This window comes from Arachis hypogaea, chromosome 20 (assembly GCF_003086295.3).
Source record: "Arachis hypogaea cultivar Tifrunner chromosome 20, arahy.Tifrunner.gnm2.J5K5, whole genome shotgun sequence".
Classification (NCBI taxonomy): Eukaryota; Viridiplantae; Streptophyta; class Magnoliopsida; order Fabales; family Fabaceae; genus Arachis; species Arachis hypogaea.
The window spans coordinates 1,420,241-1,436,817 of record NC_092055.1 but is presented as its reverse complement, the minus strand read 5'-3'; the positions used below and the strand labels follow the sequence as shown (position 1 = coordinate 1,436,817).

General features: G+C 32.5%; 3 protein-coding genes across 4 annotated transcripts; 1 reads left to right on the top strand and 2 right to left on the bottom strand.

The window, feature by feature from the left end:
• Positions 1-799: 799 nt before the first annotated feature.
• LOC112783968 (monothiol glutaredoxin-S2-like) lies at positions 800-1,621 on the bottom strand. Its single transcript, XM_025827058.3, has one exon. It carries the CDS (start codon positions 1,303-1,305, stop codon positions 997-999), a length of 309 nt encoding a protein of 102 aa, XP_025682843.1. The 5' UTR covers positions 1,306-1,621; the 3' UTR covers positions 800-996.
• Positions 1,622-8,856: 7,235 nt separating this feature from the next.
• Positions 8,857-11,216, top strand: LOC112783453 (uncharacterized). Its single transcript, XM_025826410.1, has 2 exons — positions 8,857-9,217; positions 9,394-11,216. Exons 1-2 carry the CDS (start codon positions 8,857-8,859, stop codon positions 11,214-11,216), a joined length of 2,184 nt encoding a protein of 727 aa, XP_025682195.1.
• Positions 11,217-11,416: 200 nt separating this feature from the next.
• Positions 11,417-15,676, bottom strand: LOC112782393 (uncharacterized). Of its 2 annotated transcripts, XM_072230208.1 has the most exons (7): positions 14,989-15,676; positions 14,080-14,163; positions 13,208-13,920; positions 13,039-13,129; positions 12,728-12,947; positions 11,771-12,646; positions 11,417-11,666 (listed from the first exon to the last, which is right to left on the bottom strand). In XM_072230208.1, exons 2-7 carry the CDS (start codon positions 14,143-14,145, stop codon positions 11,518-11,520), a joined length of 2,115 nt encoding a protein of 704 aa, XP_072086309.1. In that variant the 5' UTR covers positions 14,146-14,163; positions 14,989-15,676; the 3' UTR covers positions 11,417-11,517. The 2 variants fall into 2 exon arrangements, with proteins under 2 accessions (XP_072086309.1, XP_072086308.1); XM_072230207.1 differs by having other exon boundaries at positions 11,771-12,947.
• Positions 15,677-16,577: the final 901 nt, after the last annotated feature.

The following is a 16,577-nucleotide window of genomic DNA, read 5'->3' as shown; positions in this document are numbered from 1 at the left end:
AGAATTCGCGGTGCAGCATATTGGAGAAGGCCATCATCAGCACTCTTCCAGCTGCCGCCGACTTATACCTCAGAGCCAAGTCCCAGACAAGAACACTAACTATATATTAATTATTTGAATGAGAGAGAGGAACCAAGTTACAGATGTCATCACATTCAACTACTAGTAGCCGTAGGTTTATTCCATTCTATGCATTTGTCCCCTCATCAACTAAGTGAATAACGAACAATGACATATGCAAAAGTTTTGTGGCCTCCTGACATCGTGTGAGTCATCTATTTTTTCTTCAAATGCTACAGGCACTTAGTCACCAAAAAAAAAAAAAATGCTAGAGGCACTTCATTAATTTACCTGGCTAATATGATTTGGATTTCTTGTTTTATTGAATTCGGAATGCCCACTTGCCCAGGATGATGAGCACTTATAACTAATTTGGACAATTTAGCATGTACCATGATACTCACGAATGCAACTAAAGATATATATGTACTTTTTCCATGCATGATGTTATTAATTATGTTAAAATTAAATGGCAATAGAAATATAATAAACAAAATATTGAATATCGTACTGGAATTTCATCCAATATATTATTATTATTCTCCGTCGTGAAATTAAAAGTACAACCCTAGACCGTTAATATAGAAAAAGAAAAAAGGAAGAAGGCTTAAAAAACTACACGTCGATCAGTCAAGTTAATTATTAGCCTTATTATTATTTTTAGTACCATATATAGACCATATAATGCTAATATACATGCACTTTATAGTATATATCCGAACCCAGCCATATAATAATATAAGGGAAACTCTAGCGGCAGTAGATTTATTAAAATTTGGCCAGTAAAAAGAAAATGAGTGATTTTCCATCATTAAATAAAATCTCACACCATTAAATACACTATTAATGACTAATTGATGGCTACAACTCACGAAATCTGCTGGTCCCTAGTACTCCTCCTCATGGTGATTAGTTTATTTGTTTAATTTCTAGCTCTCAAACCCAAAGAGCACCGGCTCTCTTAAGCATTGGGATCAAGGAGCGGTTAAGGTGAAGGCTCATGACTTCATTGGCTCCACCAACAAGCTCGCCACCAATGAAGACTGCCGGCACAGAAGGGTTGCACCCTAGCCTTGAAAGAGCTTGCTCAACGTCTCTCCCTCTTGGTATCTCATCAAGTTCATGAACAGCCGGGTTCACACCGAACTCGCACAAGAGGGTCTTGATGGTGTGGCACATGCAGCATGAGCTCTTGCTGAAGATCACCACTGCCCTCTCTGATGCCATCTTCGTCACCCTATCCATTCTACTACTGATTCTTAATTATTAATGCAACTTGCCTGATCGAGAAAATAATTAAGGTTATATATATATATAACAATGCCAAATAATGAGTTGCCACGGAATTTGGGATAAAAGGTTTTGGTTTAAGGAGGACTACTTTAGCGTATATATATGGTTGGTACTTATGATTTTTGTATGAGGTGTGGTTGAAGGATTATGGCCAAATGGGTTTATTTATATAGGGTTTTTGAGGGAGGTATACGGTGTTGCTTATCTGGCATGGCAAAGAGATCAGAGCAGTGTGGCTCAGGACAAAAGGCCGGAGGAGAAAAAGATGAGATATTTGGGTCGGTTTTCCAAATTTCCTTTGATCATTTGATTGAAAGTGATTCATCCAATATTTTTTCTTACTCTATATCGAATCAACATCTATGCATGCATACGGAGAACAAAGACATGTCCTTGGTACGGCTTGAGAAAAAAAAAATTGTGCATGCGTATTCCTTTGTAACAAAAATATTATTTGTACACTAAAATTAATTATTGTATATTTGTACACTAAAATTAATCATTGTAACAAAAATATTTTTTTCTAAAACATATGTTTTTAAAGATCTAGTTATTAGATTCTTAATTATAGATATCTTTAATTTATGTAAAAATATTCAATTAATTTTAATATGTTTTACACTAAGAAAAATTAAATTACAAAATTAAAAGTAGTATAAAAATTTAATTAAAAAAATATATAAAAACATAATTAAAAATTTGATAAAATTATAAAAATTAATAAAATAATTAAACTTATTAAATATTAACTATGACAACTTTTTTTTAAGAAAAAATGACATTTTATTTTATTTATAAAATTTTTTATTTTTTATTAAAAATTTAAAATAATCTATTTTTGGTCCAGTTAACTAAAACATTCTTCAACAATTATCATAATAAAATTATGAATATAAATTAGTAATAAATGATTAGTCAATTCAAATAATAGTAATATATTTTTTATAACTAATGTAATAAATTTTATTTATTTTTAATATTTTATCATTAGTCATAGAATATATAAAAATTCAAATGAAATATTTTTGTATCAACTAAAAATATTTTTATATTATGTAATAAAATATTATAATTATTATTTTAGATAAATAATATATTAAAGAATATATATTATTTTAATCTTAAAGAAAGTATATATTTTATAAATAAAAAATAAAGAAAATATCATACTTTTATATTATTATTATAACAATATATATATATATTAGAGTTTTTTTGTGCCTTATCTATCTATTGGAGGCATCTGCTCCGTTGTGAGAAAAGTTGAATTTATCCGATTGGGACCTCTTTTTTTGCAATTAAGATTCGCATCCAATTCTAGAAAGGGAAATATGATTATAGTTAAGGAAGTACTAGAAGTTCTACGAAAAGGGTCAGTATTCTATAGTCTATACCAACAAAATAAATGGAGAGTTAATCAATTATTTGCTACAAGTAATAATGTATAATCATTTAAGGCACTAAGAATTACTTCATACAGACATGCTTTTACTAAATATTAAAAGAATATATATCACAATAAATTGATGATATCACAGTACTTACGACGACGACTTAAATACTATCTTATAACTCTTGAAGATTAATTTAATGTAAAGTTTCTAAAATGTTCTACTGTATATATAATTATATATAAGTGATTAAATTCTTCTTGAAATGATTCAGTGGCGCCTTAATAAATGTTGTCTATTAATAAGTCCTTATAAAATCTTCCAGCTAGCACAATTTGGCTTGAACATTATAAATTCTATAATACCTTCCAATTAACTCTTTTTGGGAGTAAAATATATATGAGAAATTTTTTTTATGTGTTATGGAGACAAAGAGTAATTCTTTTTCACATTAATTGACAAAATAATACAAAAATAATTAAAGAATAGTGTAAAAAAATGAATGAGTGATTAACTGATTATAATTAAATGTTGAGTAAGAATTTTATACTGTATAAAAAGAAATCTCTGGTAAAATATTTTTCAACTAAGAAAAAGATGGAGTACTACTGTTTAGCAAGTAATTACATACCCCTTCCCCACTACCCATCAGCAATTATTGACCAAGTTTTAGTTATTTATTTAGAAGACCATTTTAATAAAGACACTAAAAATATTTTTTTTAAAAACGTTCACACATGTCATGTTATTATTGGACATTCTTATTAAATCGGTTAATAATTTATTTTTTATTATAAATCAGAACAAAATCAGTTTATTATAGCAACAATAATAAACCTAATTGTGTGTATTATAATTATTAGACCTAATTTGATTTGATCGAATCATACCATTTAAACCGAACATCTTTAATTTTTTTATAAAAAGATAATTATATTCCTGACTTTTTGTTTTTTGGACATTTAAATCTCTAAAAATTAAAAAATACAATTAAATCTCTAAAAAAAATTGGGTTTATTGTTATTTTATAAAAAAAATCGATTTTATTCTAATTTTTTTGGTTTGCACCAGGGTATCCATCAGACTGGAAGCCCAATAACTAATCCCTCGAGTACTGCAGAGGCACATAAAGTGAGCGACCCTCAAGTATCGGACTCCAGAGAGATGGTTAAGGGACACAGACCCTCATCGATCTGTGCCAACTTGCGCTGGTTCCCATTTATTTATTATTTAATAGATGATGAACAAAGAGCTTGAGTCCAGAAAGAGAAGCAAAGTCAAGTCTGATGGAATGCATGGGTGTAACAGAGAGACAAAAAGACTAACGACATATAAGACTATCATATCACAAAATTATAAAATATTCAATTTATTTTATATTTATATTAGTCATTAAAGCTTATTTAAAGAAGCCAATACATAATAAAACGACAGAATTTTTTTTCCTTCCTCTTTCAGTTCGTGGAATTGATTAATTGAATACAATTTTGAGATCAGTATAGAATTGAAAGTTCTGATCAATCATTCAAGTAACTGAAAAAGATTGTTTCTTAATATTTCGATCGTCGTTGTCCTTATGAAATCTCCCTTAAAGAAAGCGAAATTAAACTATCATCAGATACCCTAACAGGTCCGATTGCTCCTTTCTAGCTCTTTTGTCGTCTCATATTCATCATTTCATACCTTCACTCAGAAGATCGATCAGATTTTTGGCAAAACGTACACATATATATAGATTTAATAATTCTTCAATTATATTGACATAGATCTTTCTATTATTAGTAGGATGGCCGATACATGAAACAATGCACACAAGTTTATTATTTCGGTACCGCTACGTTACTAACAGTATTTCTGCTAACTGTATTTAATGGAAGTGTTTTCATGGATGTGTCTAATAAAAATATTTTTTTTATGACTGTGTTTAATAGAAGTGTCTTTATAGATATATTTTCTGGATGTGTCTTTTTATATATGTCAATATGTGTTTAAAATATAATAATTAATTGTTATTGACAATAAATTAGCAAATAATATGTTGGTACCATATACTTTTCCTTATTATTTTGAGCTAAATCAAATTTGGCTTGATAATGCAGCTAATTATTTATAGATTTAGTTAATATATGTCTTAAAAATATGTAATAAAATTATTATTAATGAAAAATTTAAATATTTTTAATAAAAAAAATTATGTATAATTTTAATATGTACTCTTAGACTTAAAATTTAGTTAAATCTATCATTTATAAAACAAAATTTCATTGTTAGGAGAAAAATATTCTACATAAGGTCAATAATACAAGAGATGGGTCTGATCCTCCCAATAAAACAATAAATGAATCAAAAGCTGTTTGCCTTTTCTTTCCGATTCCTGTTTGGTTGTCACTAATCGAATAATAAGTAATAACTTGATGGTACAATATATTGATGTTCACGTCCAAATTAAAACTACGCATTTTTGGTATAATATTAATCTTGTATATGTGTGTAAAGTATATTTCAGCAGCGACATGCCGACATCAACTTTTTTTCAAAAGAAAAATAATTACAAAAAAAAGCATCTGAAAATGCGCACAGCAGAGACAGAAGTAAAGTTCCTCCCTACAGATTTAAGGTATGTATTCAACCTGTGAAGGGCCAAAGGGTATTACTTCTAAATGGTTTATTTAGTTATTTATTTATGAAAAATGTTAGGAGCCATTAAAATTTATTATTTTTAGTCATTACTTAATTATTAATTCAACTTTTATAGTTTAGTTTCTTTCACTATAAAAAAACGCTCAGTCAGATTTACCGTCGAACATTAGCGGCAAATTTTTCGTCAAATTTATCGTCCGATTTGACAATAAATTATTTGTCACTCTAAAATATTACCGTCGGAATTGATGTTTCAACGGTGATTTTTGAAAAGAAAAAAAGAAATTTTGGCGCTCTCACTACTGTTGAATTTACTGGTAGGTAAATCCAACAATAATTTTGTTTAGTGAAACGTTGTGTTTTGAGAACACGAAGAACGTTTCCATCGAATTAATCCGACGGTAATAAATTTGGGGCTGAATTCAAACGCGAAGTTCTTCCCTCTCACTCGTCCGACGCCTTCTCTCTCTCTCTCTCTTCTCTCTCTCTCCTAGTCTGTTCACACTGCCAAGAGTAACACTCACTGTGGCCAGCGCCGGAGCTTGCCGCCGACGTCGCCATTGCGCTTGGAACACCTGCTGTGATTGCCGCTACACGTGCTTGTCAAATCTGCAGCTGCTGCTGTCTCCGTCGCATCCTCCGGCGAGGTTGTTGTTCATATCGTCGTCACTACCGTCTCTATCACCACGATATTAAAAAGAGACAGTAGCCATTATCATGAGATTGGTTTGTTATTGGTATAGCTATTATATTTTTTTATAGAAAAAGTATGGGGAGACAATGATATTAGTGTACAATGTGTACAATAAATTTGAAAAGGAAGAAAAATAAAAAATTAAATATAAGATTCTTAATTAATTATTTAATTTCAAAATTTAAAATTTAAAAATTTAGGATTAGCATTTAAATACATGGTTACTTTCAATTTCAACATAATTTCTCAACCTCCGTTCCATCCCCAAAACTCGCCGGTGTCTCCCAGGTCCCGGAGACCGTGCCAACACGCTCATGACCATCAATAACGATGATGATCTCAGAAAAGCTTTTGAGATGTTCTAGAACACGAAAGTTTCATCGCCATCGTCAGGTATCATCCCGAAGGGTTTACAACGAATGCTGCAACGGCTTAGTCTTGAAAGCTCATATGATGACTGCATTGCTATGATTGCTGCCTTCAACACTGATCCTAATTAATTATTTTTTCGTCTTACATCATCATTGAATGTTCAATTCACTAGGTATGTAAATGGTTATTTTAATTCTTAATTGGATGGTTATTTTGTTCGATTCAGTTTAAGTATATACAATTAACAAATGTTAGATAGTCATTTCACTAGGTAGTCGGATGATTATTTTAATAACTACGTCGATGGTTGTTTGATAGCGGTGAGGGAGCTTCTAACGCTAGAGAGGTGGGATGATTGATGAGGATGGGGTAGCAGACGGTTGGGAGGAAGAGGGTGTTTGGGTAAATTCTATTGGTAAATTAGGGTTGAGATGGTTAATTTTTTAAAATAACTGTTTGGATTTTTTTCCGTGTATTGGGCTAAATTTAAAATCCATTATACCCATTGTCAAGATTTCTCATTGTCTCCCTAACGGAATTTTTTTTCATATTATTTTGTGAGTTTAACATATATATTGTTAGGGTTGTTGTTAAATCAATGGTTAAATTTGTTTAATTAAGTATGTTATTAGGAGTTGTGTTAGTTTAAGGGTAAAACACTTAATTAAACCAAATACGAACTCATATTACACATGTATGTCTCTATTCATATTTCTATATAAATCGAATTGATCGACTTCGATTTAGTAAGATTTTATGTAAATTGATGTTAATAGATTCGATTTATCTAAGAATAAAATTTAAAATATAGTAAATCAATAGTAAATTCAATCAAATTGATTCTTTCTATAATGTTTAGGATCAAATTTTTTATATGCTGTGTATCACTTTTTCTTTTTATAGGAAATGCCCATAAATTTTAAGTGTTACAAGTATTTTTTGTTTATAATTCGTTTTTATCTTGTTTGCAAACTTGTATAATTATTAATGAAAGAGGCTATGGAGATTTTATTTTATTTATTTTTTAGTAATTAATTTTAATATATTTATATTATGTACAAATAATAATAATTATATAATTATAAAATTTAAAAAAATAGATAGAATATTATCTCTAAAAAATAGTATAATATAATTTAAAAAAATTAGATTTTTAGTTATAATAATAATGACAATTAAAAATGAATAACGTTAAAATTTTAAAATTATTTTTATTAGGCATATATATTGTCGATAAAATAAATTTTAGCGACAATAGTAATCACAACTAAAAATAAATAATATTAAATTTTAGAATTATTTTTATTAATTATATAAATTATTAAAAAAATATTTGTTAAAAATTATATATTTCTTACGGTCATTAAAAATTTTGTTATATATTGACAATTGTTATAATTATTATTAAAAGTTTTTAGCGATAAAATATAAGATAATTAATATCTAATTACTAACAAATATATTAATAACTATTTTTATTATTATTAAAAATAAAATAAGTAACCGTTAAAAAGTAATTTTTCTAACAATAATACCATGGTCGTCATCATATAACGGCTCAGTTATTTGTATATTAGAAACCAACGTGTGTTATTCAATGATATTTGGAGAGCATTGTGTATTACTCTACTATGGGATTGCTTTAAATTTTTGAAAGAAACAAAACGTTGAAGACGTTTTGTAGCATAGTGATTTTTCTTTTATAATAAACTAGGCAAAACGGCATCGACGACTTGATTAAATTACTTTTAAAATTTTTTAGGAAGAAAACGTCAGTGACGTAATGTGTAAACTTTTTTTTTTTAAATTTTATTTTAAGCAAAACGTCAACGACGTGTTGTATATTAATTTTTTTTTAAATGAAAACGTCAGTGACGTTTAGTTAGAATATATATTTTTAAATTATTTTTTGGTGAAAACGTCGTTGACGTATTGCAAAAAAGAAAAAACGTTAGTAACGTTTTGTGAAAACGGCAGTGACGTTTTGTGCTGGAGGAAATCAAAAAATATAAAAGTAACTATAAAAGAAGTTCTGGATTGTGTTAAAACGCAAAAATGGAGTATGAGAGTAAAGTTTAAGTGAAGTAATGAGAGCTTTGTTCTACAAAATGTGCTCAGTTTGAGAGAATGAAAAAAATTTGTGAGTGAGTGTGATGAGTGTATGAAATGGAGGGTTATATTAGTTTAAAAATATATTATAATGGTCAGATTTTATCTTATACACCTGAAGGTGTGAGTTTTTTATGTGAGAATCCATGTGTTATTGTTGTTCCTCTGTCAATAACATATGAAGGACTTAAGAGTATACTTTCTCAAAGTGTAGATCATCAAGTGCAAAAAAGAGTCATAAATATTCTGTATAGGCAGCCTGTGCTAGTATTTGGTGGTTTTGGCCAATTTCAAATAATGCATGTGACTGATGAAGATAGTATGCAAAGAATGTTTTTTACCTATCATCAAACTAGAGCACAGACCTCACTTATCGAGTTGTATGTTGAGTTCGAAGAAATCGATGATGTTGACTTTCCAGAACCCAACATAGACTGGGTGGGTTATAATACTGAAAGCGATGAAGAGTTTGAAGGTAATTATGAAGTTGTTGGTCCAACTGAAGATGTAGAGGAAGATGAGATAATGGTTGAAAGAGATGTGGCTGATGTTGCAAATGCACTAACCGGACAACATCCATATGGAGAGCCATCTTTTATGCATGCTTTGAATCTGGATGCCATGCATGCACCAGAATTTCCTGAGTACGTCAATACAGGTAATTTTGTTGTTGTTGTTATTTACTTTTTTAATATTAGTAATATTATTATTTGTTTTGCTTTTATGTTAGTATTATTTTTAATTTTTAGATTGTTGTTACTATTTATTGTTCTCATTATTATTAATAATAATAGAATATTATTTAGATTTATTTTTGTTTTATTATTGGTACAGCCCCAGCTGTTGTAGCTACCGGTGAATTTGCTGTTGGAATGGAATTTAACTCTAGAGAGGCTGTTACTAAATCAGTTAAAGAGTATACCATTCGAAGAGGAGTTGATTATAGGGTATATGAATCAGAACCAACAACATTCTATGCTAAATGTGTACAGTATGGAATAAGTTGTGATTGGCTTATCAGAGTTAGTCTTATGAAAAGACAGTATTGTTGGGTGATAAGGAGGTACAATGGTAGTCACACGTGCACCAGAAGTACCATATCTCAGGATCATGCTAAACTGGACTCTGAAACAATTGCAGAAGCAATAAAGCCATTAGTTGAGGCTGACCCGTCCATAAAAGTAAAATCTGTCATTGCTGAAGTACAATCGAAGTTCAACTACACGATAAGTTATCGCAAAGCATGGTTGGCCAAGCAAAAGGCAGTGGAAAAAATATTTGGTGGGTGGGAATCTTCATATGAAGCTTTGCCCACATGGTTTGAAGCAATGGTTGCAAAAGAACCATCAGCAGCTGTTGAGTATGAAACTGCATATGGCTATCGAGGGGATGAGTTAGTTGAAGATCTCCGGATTCTGACACGAGTCTTCTGGGCTTTCTACCCATGCATTAAAGCATTCAGAAGTTGCAAGCCAGTGGTTCAGATTGACGGCACACATTTGTATGGAAAGTATAAAGGAGCTCTTTTAGTTGCAGTATCACAAGATGGCAATGGAAATATCGTGCCGCTTGCATTTGCCATAGTCGAAGGTGAGACTGCCGATGCCTGGCACTTTTTTCTTAGCCATTTGCGAACACATGTAGTTAATCGGGATGGTGTTGCCCTTATCTCTGATCGACACGAGTCAATCATCTCAGCTGTGGGTCGTAGTAATGGAGCATGGGAATATCCGAGAGCTATTCATATGTTTTGCATCCGACATATAGCATCCAACTTTTTGAGGAGTTTCAAGGCACCACACCTGCAGAGGCTAATTGTCAACATTGGCTATTCTAGAACAATGCGTGAATTTGATATGCGTTACCAGAGATTATGTGAGCGGGGGGAGGCTTACAAGCAGTGGTTAGACCGGATCCCTCGACAGCAGTATGCCTTGGCGTATGATGGTGGACATCGTTGGGGGCATATGACAACTAACCTAGTGGAGTGCATTAATGGAGTATTGAAAGGGGCACGCAATCTTCCGGTCACATCCCTTGTTAAGGCAACTTTTTACAGGCTAAATGCATTGTTCACAAGGAAGAGAGCTGAGGCTGAGGCTCGTATAAGTGCAGGACAACTATTCTCTGAATATGCAACTCAGAAAATTCTGTCAAATCAGCGCTCAGCGGGGAACATTCAAGTTAACCTATTTGATAGGCAGAACGAGGTATTTGAAGTGCGCGAGATGCCAAGTGGGTTGGAGTTTGCAGTAAACTTGCGCCTTCAGCATTGTGATTGTGGTGAGTTTCAGGTGGATCGAATTCCATGTCGCCATGTATTTGCCTGCTGTGCAAACCAGCGCCTGGATTGGAAACAGTATGTGCACGAGGTTTATACGATGGGTGAGATCCGAAAGGTATACAAGACCCGATTCAGGCCACTAGGAAACCCAACAACATGGCCTGTGCATCAAGGACCAAGACTCGTACCCAATCCCCACCTCAAGCGAGTGGCCAAAGGTCGTCCTAAGAAAACTCGCTTCTTGAATGAGATGGATATTCGTGATCTACGTGGTCCTAGGCGTTGTAGGCTTTGTGGCGGTGAGGGTCATAGTCGAAGCAGATGCCCGCGCCGTGGTGAAACCAGTGCTAGTGGATCGGCTCCAAACTCGTAGTCTGTGACCTTAGTTGTTTCCAACATCTTAGTTAGTATGATATTCAGTTGTATTTGGGATCTTAGTGATTTCTGTCATTATCTGTAGTATTATGTTCAATTATAGTTTGTCATTTGCGGTGCATCCAATACTTTATCTAGCCTTATGTTTGTATTGAGTCATGTGACATTTACTTTGCGTAAGTTAATTTACAAGTTTGCTTTGACTAGAGAATTAAATAAAAGAACACAATGGGTACATAATTAAAACAATAACATAAAATTACATTCCCTGAACGTAAACCATAAACAACCGAGCTAACTCATTTAAATATACTTTTCTTAACGGTTTCGGCCACCTTAGAGCATCCCTTTTTTACCCTCTTCTTGATCAATGACGGGCTCCATCTAGATCGACTCTTACGGACCGGATCAATCCTAAGGTTGTAACCTTTACTTTGACCTTGGACATCTGTAGGATAACACAAATATAGTCATGCTCAATACAAACCAACACATATATTGATATAGATCAATGATAAATACAATTCTAGTCAACAATAACAATTAAATTACCTGAACCAGAATCGTCATCCATAACATCATCACCTGTACCAGGTTGATCAACCTCATCCTCATCTGCAAGAGTCTCATCAACCATATCCTCACCTCTAGGAGTCTCATCAACTGCATCCTCATTCTCCGCCTCGTCACCCTCAGACATAGAAATTCGTGCCGGACTTTGGCGACATCCAATGCCTCTGTGGACACTCCTAACTGAATCAATAGAAGTTCTTGCCCTAGAATGCTCAGAATAGGCCCGCGGTTGATGCCTCGCATCCAAAGACAATCGTCCGGAAACAACGTCAGCCACTGGCACCTGTATAGGGTCTTGGATAGAGTATAAATCATTAACCCACTGAGATGACTCGGGACCCTGTACCCAATCAATAATGTGTCTATATTGATCCTCATCCTGTGCCACTGCGCCTAGTAACTGTGTCAATGAACCTTGCGGTACCTGTGTCGGCCTGTATGCCTCACAAATGGTAGATGGCTGACCATATGGTGGATGGGTGAAAGGTTGTGTATATTCTTGTGTGTATGGTGGGGGTGGATAATATGGATATGGTTGTGAGTATGGTGGTTGTATGAAGGGTTGGGTGAAAGGGTTTGCATATTCCTGTAAGTACTGTGGGTGTGGATGTTGTGGTGGGTATGGATATGGCTGTTGATATGGTAGGTATGGGTATGGTGGTCCTTGTTGTTGAGGTGGTCCTTGTTGTTGAGGTGGTTGTTCTTGCTGAGTATGTTGTTCTTGCTGATGTGGTTGCTCTTGTTGACCTTCTTCCTCATGCTCAGCAAGCTCGGATACCCGCAAGTGATCACCAAATTTACCAATATACCAGTCCATGTACCGGTCAGATGGTTGATAGTTGTCCACATATTCACCTGTTAAGACACACATAGAACTATTTAACCATTGTGAGATCCATACTGCATGTTCTATGCCCCAGTTTTTATTCTTTGGACCTGTTAGCACTATGTTATGGGACGCTCCAAGTTTCATAGCTTCGACTGGGGGGTCTTGATGAAAGCCAAACTGTCTTCTAATCCTGTCAGTCGGATGCCACTCCACAGCCTCAAAACATATTAAAGGTACAGTTGCACTCCAAAGATTTGCACCACTGTTAATATCAAATGGAATAACTTGAGGCGCAACCCGATTAGGACTGTATGCGTCCCACACAAACTGAAAAAACAGATCAAATAGTAGAGGTATAAGTGCACCAATAATCAATTTAATTCAACATAATGAAAGGTCTTTGCAACAAAACACTTACCCCATCCAGAGGAAGATCATCCAACCTTCTCCTGACGTCAGAGGTTGTCCAATTTTTATAGTGCTCAGTGGTGGGTTGATAATCATTCCACCTGCCATATCATGTTCATATTAGAAACTAATTAATACAGAAAAAAAAAACCAAAATCGACAACTTAGTTAAATATTACCTGCGAGCGAGTGGAAAGCTGGTATCCACCGGCAGAGGCCCTATTGTCGGCATTCGTATCCAGGCCCACACAAGGAGCAACGCCAAAGGACCATCCATGTCCTTGCAATCATATCTCGATGCCCGACATAATGATCGATACATGTGCGCAAGGCAAGCAGAACCCCAACTAAACTTATGAATTTGAGAAAAGTCACGAAGTAACGGCAAATACTTCCAGTGCACAGAGGTTCCAGACTTGTCACTAAATAACGTCGTACCAAATAGACACATTATGTGACATTTCACATAAATTTCCTTACTTACTTGATCAGTCAAATGTTGGCGCCGCTTTAGGGTGCGGAACCATGCCAGCTTGATTCCACTTCCTTTGTGGTCGTTCGGCCCAGGAGCAACACCAAATTGGGCCAAGCACTCGTTTTCTAACCCACTTGTACTATGATCAGTTGATCCAGTCACTGGCAAACCATCAGTTCGGAGTCCAAGAATCATTGCGACGTCCTCCAAAGTGATCGTGCACTCACCATATGGAAGATGAAACGTGTGCGTTTCCGGGCGCCACCTTTCAACCAGTGCATCTACAGTCGGCCTATGAGACACGATCCTCCCAATTTGAGAAACATAATAGAACCCGCTCGCCTTCAGTTGTTCTTCCACTCTATTATCATATGAGTCTATTTGGTGTAAGTGTCTCATGTGCAAATTTCTTGAACCCTGAAAACAAAATTTAATCATTAATAGTAAATTACTATAACCAGTTCATGACTACTATTATATTCAACACTTACTAAATCACTACACATTCTACTAATTGATTATTACTAAATAAACTACTAATTATTAACTACTACAGTAAACATAAAAATCACTTACATATACAGGATGTCGAAGATATTTTACAATATGATCTTCCGCACGTGTGATGTCACGTTTTCCCATCTTCCTCTTTTTTAAACTCTGGATTAGAAAGGATATTTAAATAATTAAAAAAATTTTTTAAAATATATTTGAAATATATGAAAATTTATTATTAATATATCTTTAATAATTCTATTTTTTTATTAAAAACACATTCCAAAATTAATAGTAATAAAAGTAACATAACTATATAATTAATTCTATTTTCTAATAATAATTCAAATTTAACTAAAGAATATTTCAACCAAAACTAAACTAAACTAACATCACTAAAAGCATGAATTAATAATAACTGAAACTAATGTTTTATGTAAATTAAAAAAATTAAAATAATTTTTAAATTATTCTACTTTAAATACTTTTTTATAATAATTCAGAATTAATTAAATATTTCAACCAAAACTAAAATATAAATTAATAATTACTGAAACTAATATTTTACGTAAGTTTAAAAAAATTCTGAAAATTATTAACTAATTCTTTTTTAATTCTGTTTTTTAAATTAACAAAGTTATAAATCAATTATAAAATAAAAAAATTTCTTAGATGATTCTGTTTTTCCAAAACAGCTATTTCAAATTTTAAATAACAATAACCTAAATTAACGCTAACAGCTTAACAGTAACTAAGTCACTAACTAACAATAATTAATTTACTAAAACTAATCCTAACACTAACTAACACCTATAATGCTATACTAACGCCGATAATACTACTACTAAGTACTAATAATTAATTAACTTACTATTAATTAATAGTAAAATAACCTAAAAAATTACAAAGTCTTAGTCTATAGTTCAAAAAAATTTTGTTCATAGTTTCAGTTCAAAAAAAAAAAAAAAAAGCAATCACTAAATCATTTACCTCAATGGAAGGCTTCGGTTTAGTTGTGGTGAATGGTCCCCAGTATGAAAGCTGCCGTTTTGCTTTGTGGGTTTCTTTATTTTAGGTGGGGTAAGACTGATAAAGATGGAAGGAGACGTTTTGTGGTAGAACTGAAGAGAAGATGAAGAAATGGGAAAGAGAAGGAGTTAAAAATCTTCACGCCGGTGAGAAGGAGATATTTTCTCCCACGTGTTAACCATGCATACACAAAACGTCACTAACGTTTTGTACAAAACGTCGCCGACGTTTTGTTGAAGAATGAAACTGACGTCGCTGAGAAAACGGCAACGACGTTTTCCTGTATCCCCACAACGGCGTTAAATATGTATTTTTGGCCATTTCAGTGGATAACACTAACAGAGGCCCAATATTAAAAATAAAAAACTCTCATATAACTGGCTTAATACGCATACATGAATATAATAATAGAAGTGAAGGGAAAAAAGATAAAGATTACATGATGATAAGGTTCGTGTATGTGGTGTGAGTGTGCGTGAAAGATAGAGGAGATCAACATAGTGGGGCGAGTTGGGAGAGAAAGAATGGCAGCTTTATTTATAAGCTGCAAAAAGAAAAAGAAAAGATAGAGAGAGAAATGCTTTGCAATGCAATGGCGGATCCTCGCATCACAAGTCACAATATTGTTAGGGTTGGTGAAGTACACAACGAACTGTACAAATTCAATTCCAACCATATATATATATATATATATATATATATATATATATTATATGAAAATTTATAATATAATATATTCTAAAGAAAAGAAAGGATAGCCAGCCATATAATAAGGTATAAGGGTATAGCCATTTTAATTTTGAGCATATAACTTTGTTTTAGGTAATAATGTAAGAAAAAGTTTTAGAATAGAAAAGAATAAGAGAGATTTTGACAAGAATTAAAGGAGAGAGATAATTTTATTGAATAAATTTTTAAGAAGAAAAGATACAATTACTAATTTTTTGATTGTCAATTACATTTTTATTAAAATTAGTAGTATCAAAAAATATTTTAAATTTAATATTATAAAAAAAAATAAAAAAAATTTATATGAGGACTAATTTGATTAATTTTTAAAATTTTAGAAATGAAAATGACTTACGTCTGAACTTTCAAGGACTATTTTAATTATAAATAACTTTTTTACATGTCAAGTGCAACGTAGGATGCCACGTGTTACTGACCTGACACGTGGTATGTCAGGTGTCACCGATCTTATATGTCAACCAATCATCTTGTGACACGTGGCATTAGCCCTCCACGTCATCATCCAACTGATGGAAAGACTAACGTGACCAATTGTGTATCTTTCGGAGACGATTTTGATTATCTTTATCTTTCGATGACCAAAATAGAAATCGAAGTATCTTTCAGAGATGATTTTGGCTATTTACTCAAAATAAAATTTTAAAACTTTCTCGGTGAACAAATATTGCTGTATATATTTATGTAAATGTGAATATATCACATAATTATAATACCATTACCGGTCAAATAACTGAATAAGTATATGTCTCTTATAAAAATTAATATATAAGCATGAAAAATTAATTATTATATATTTGTAT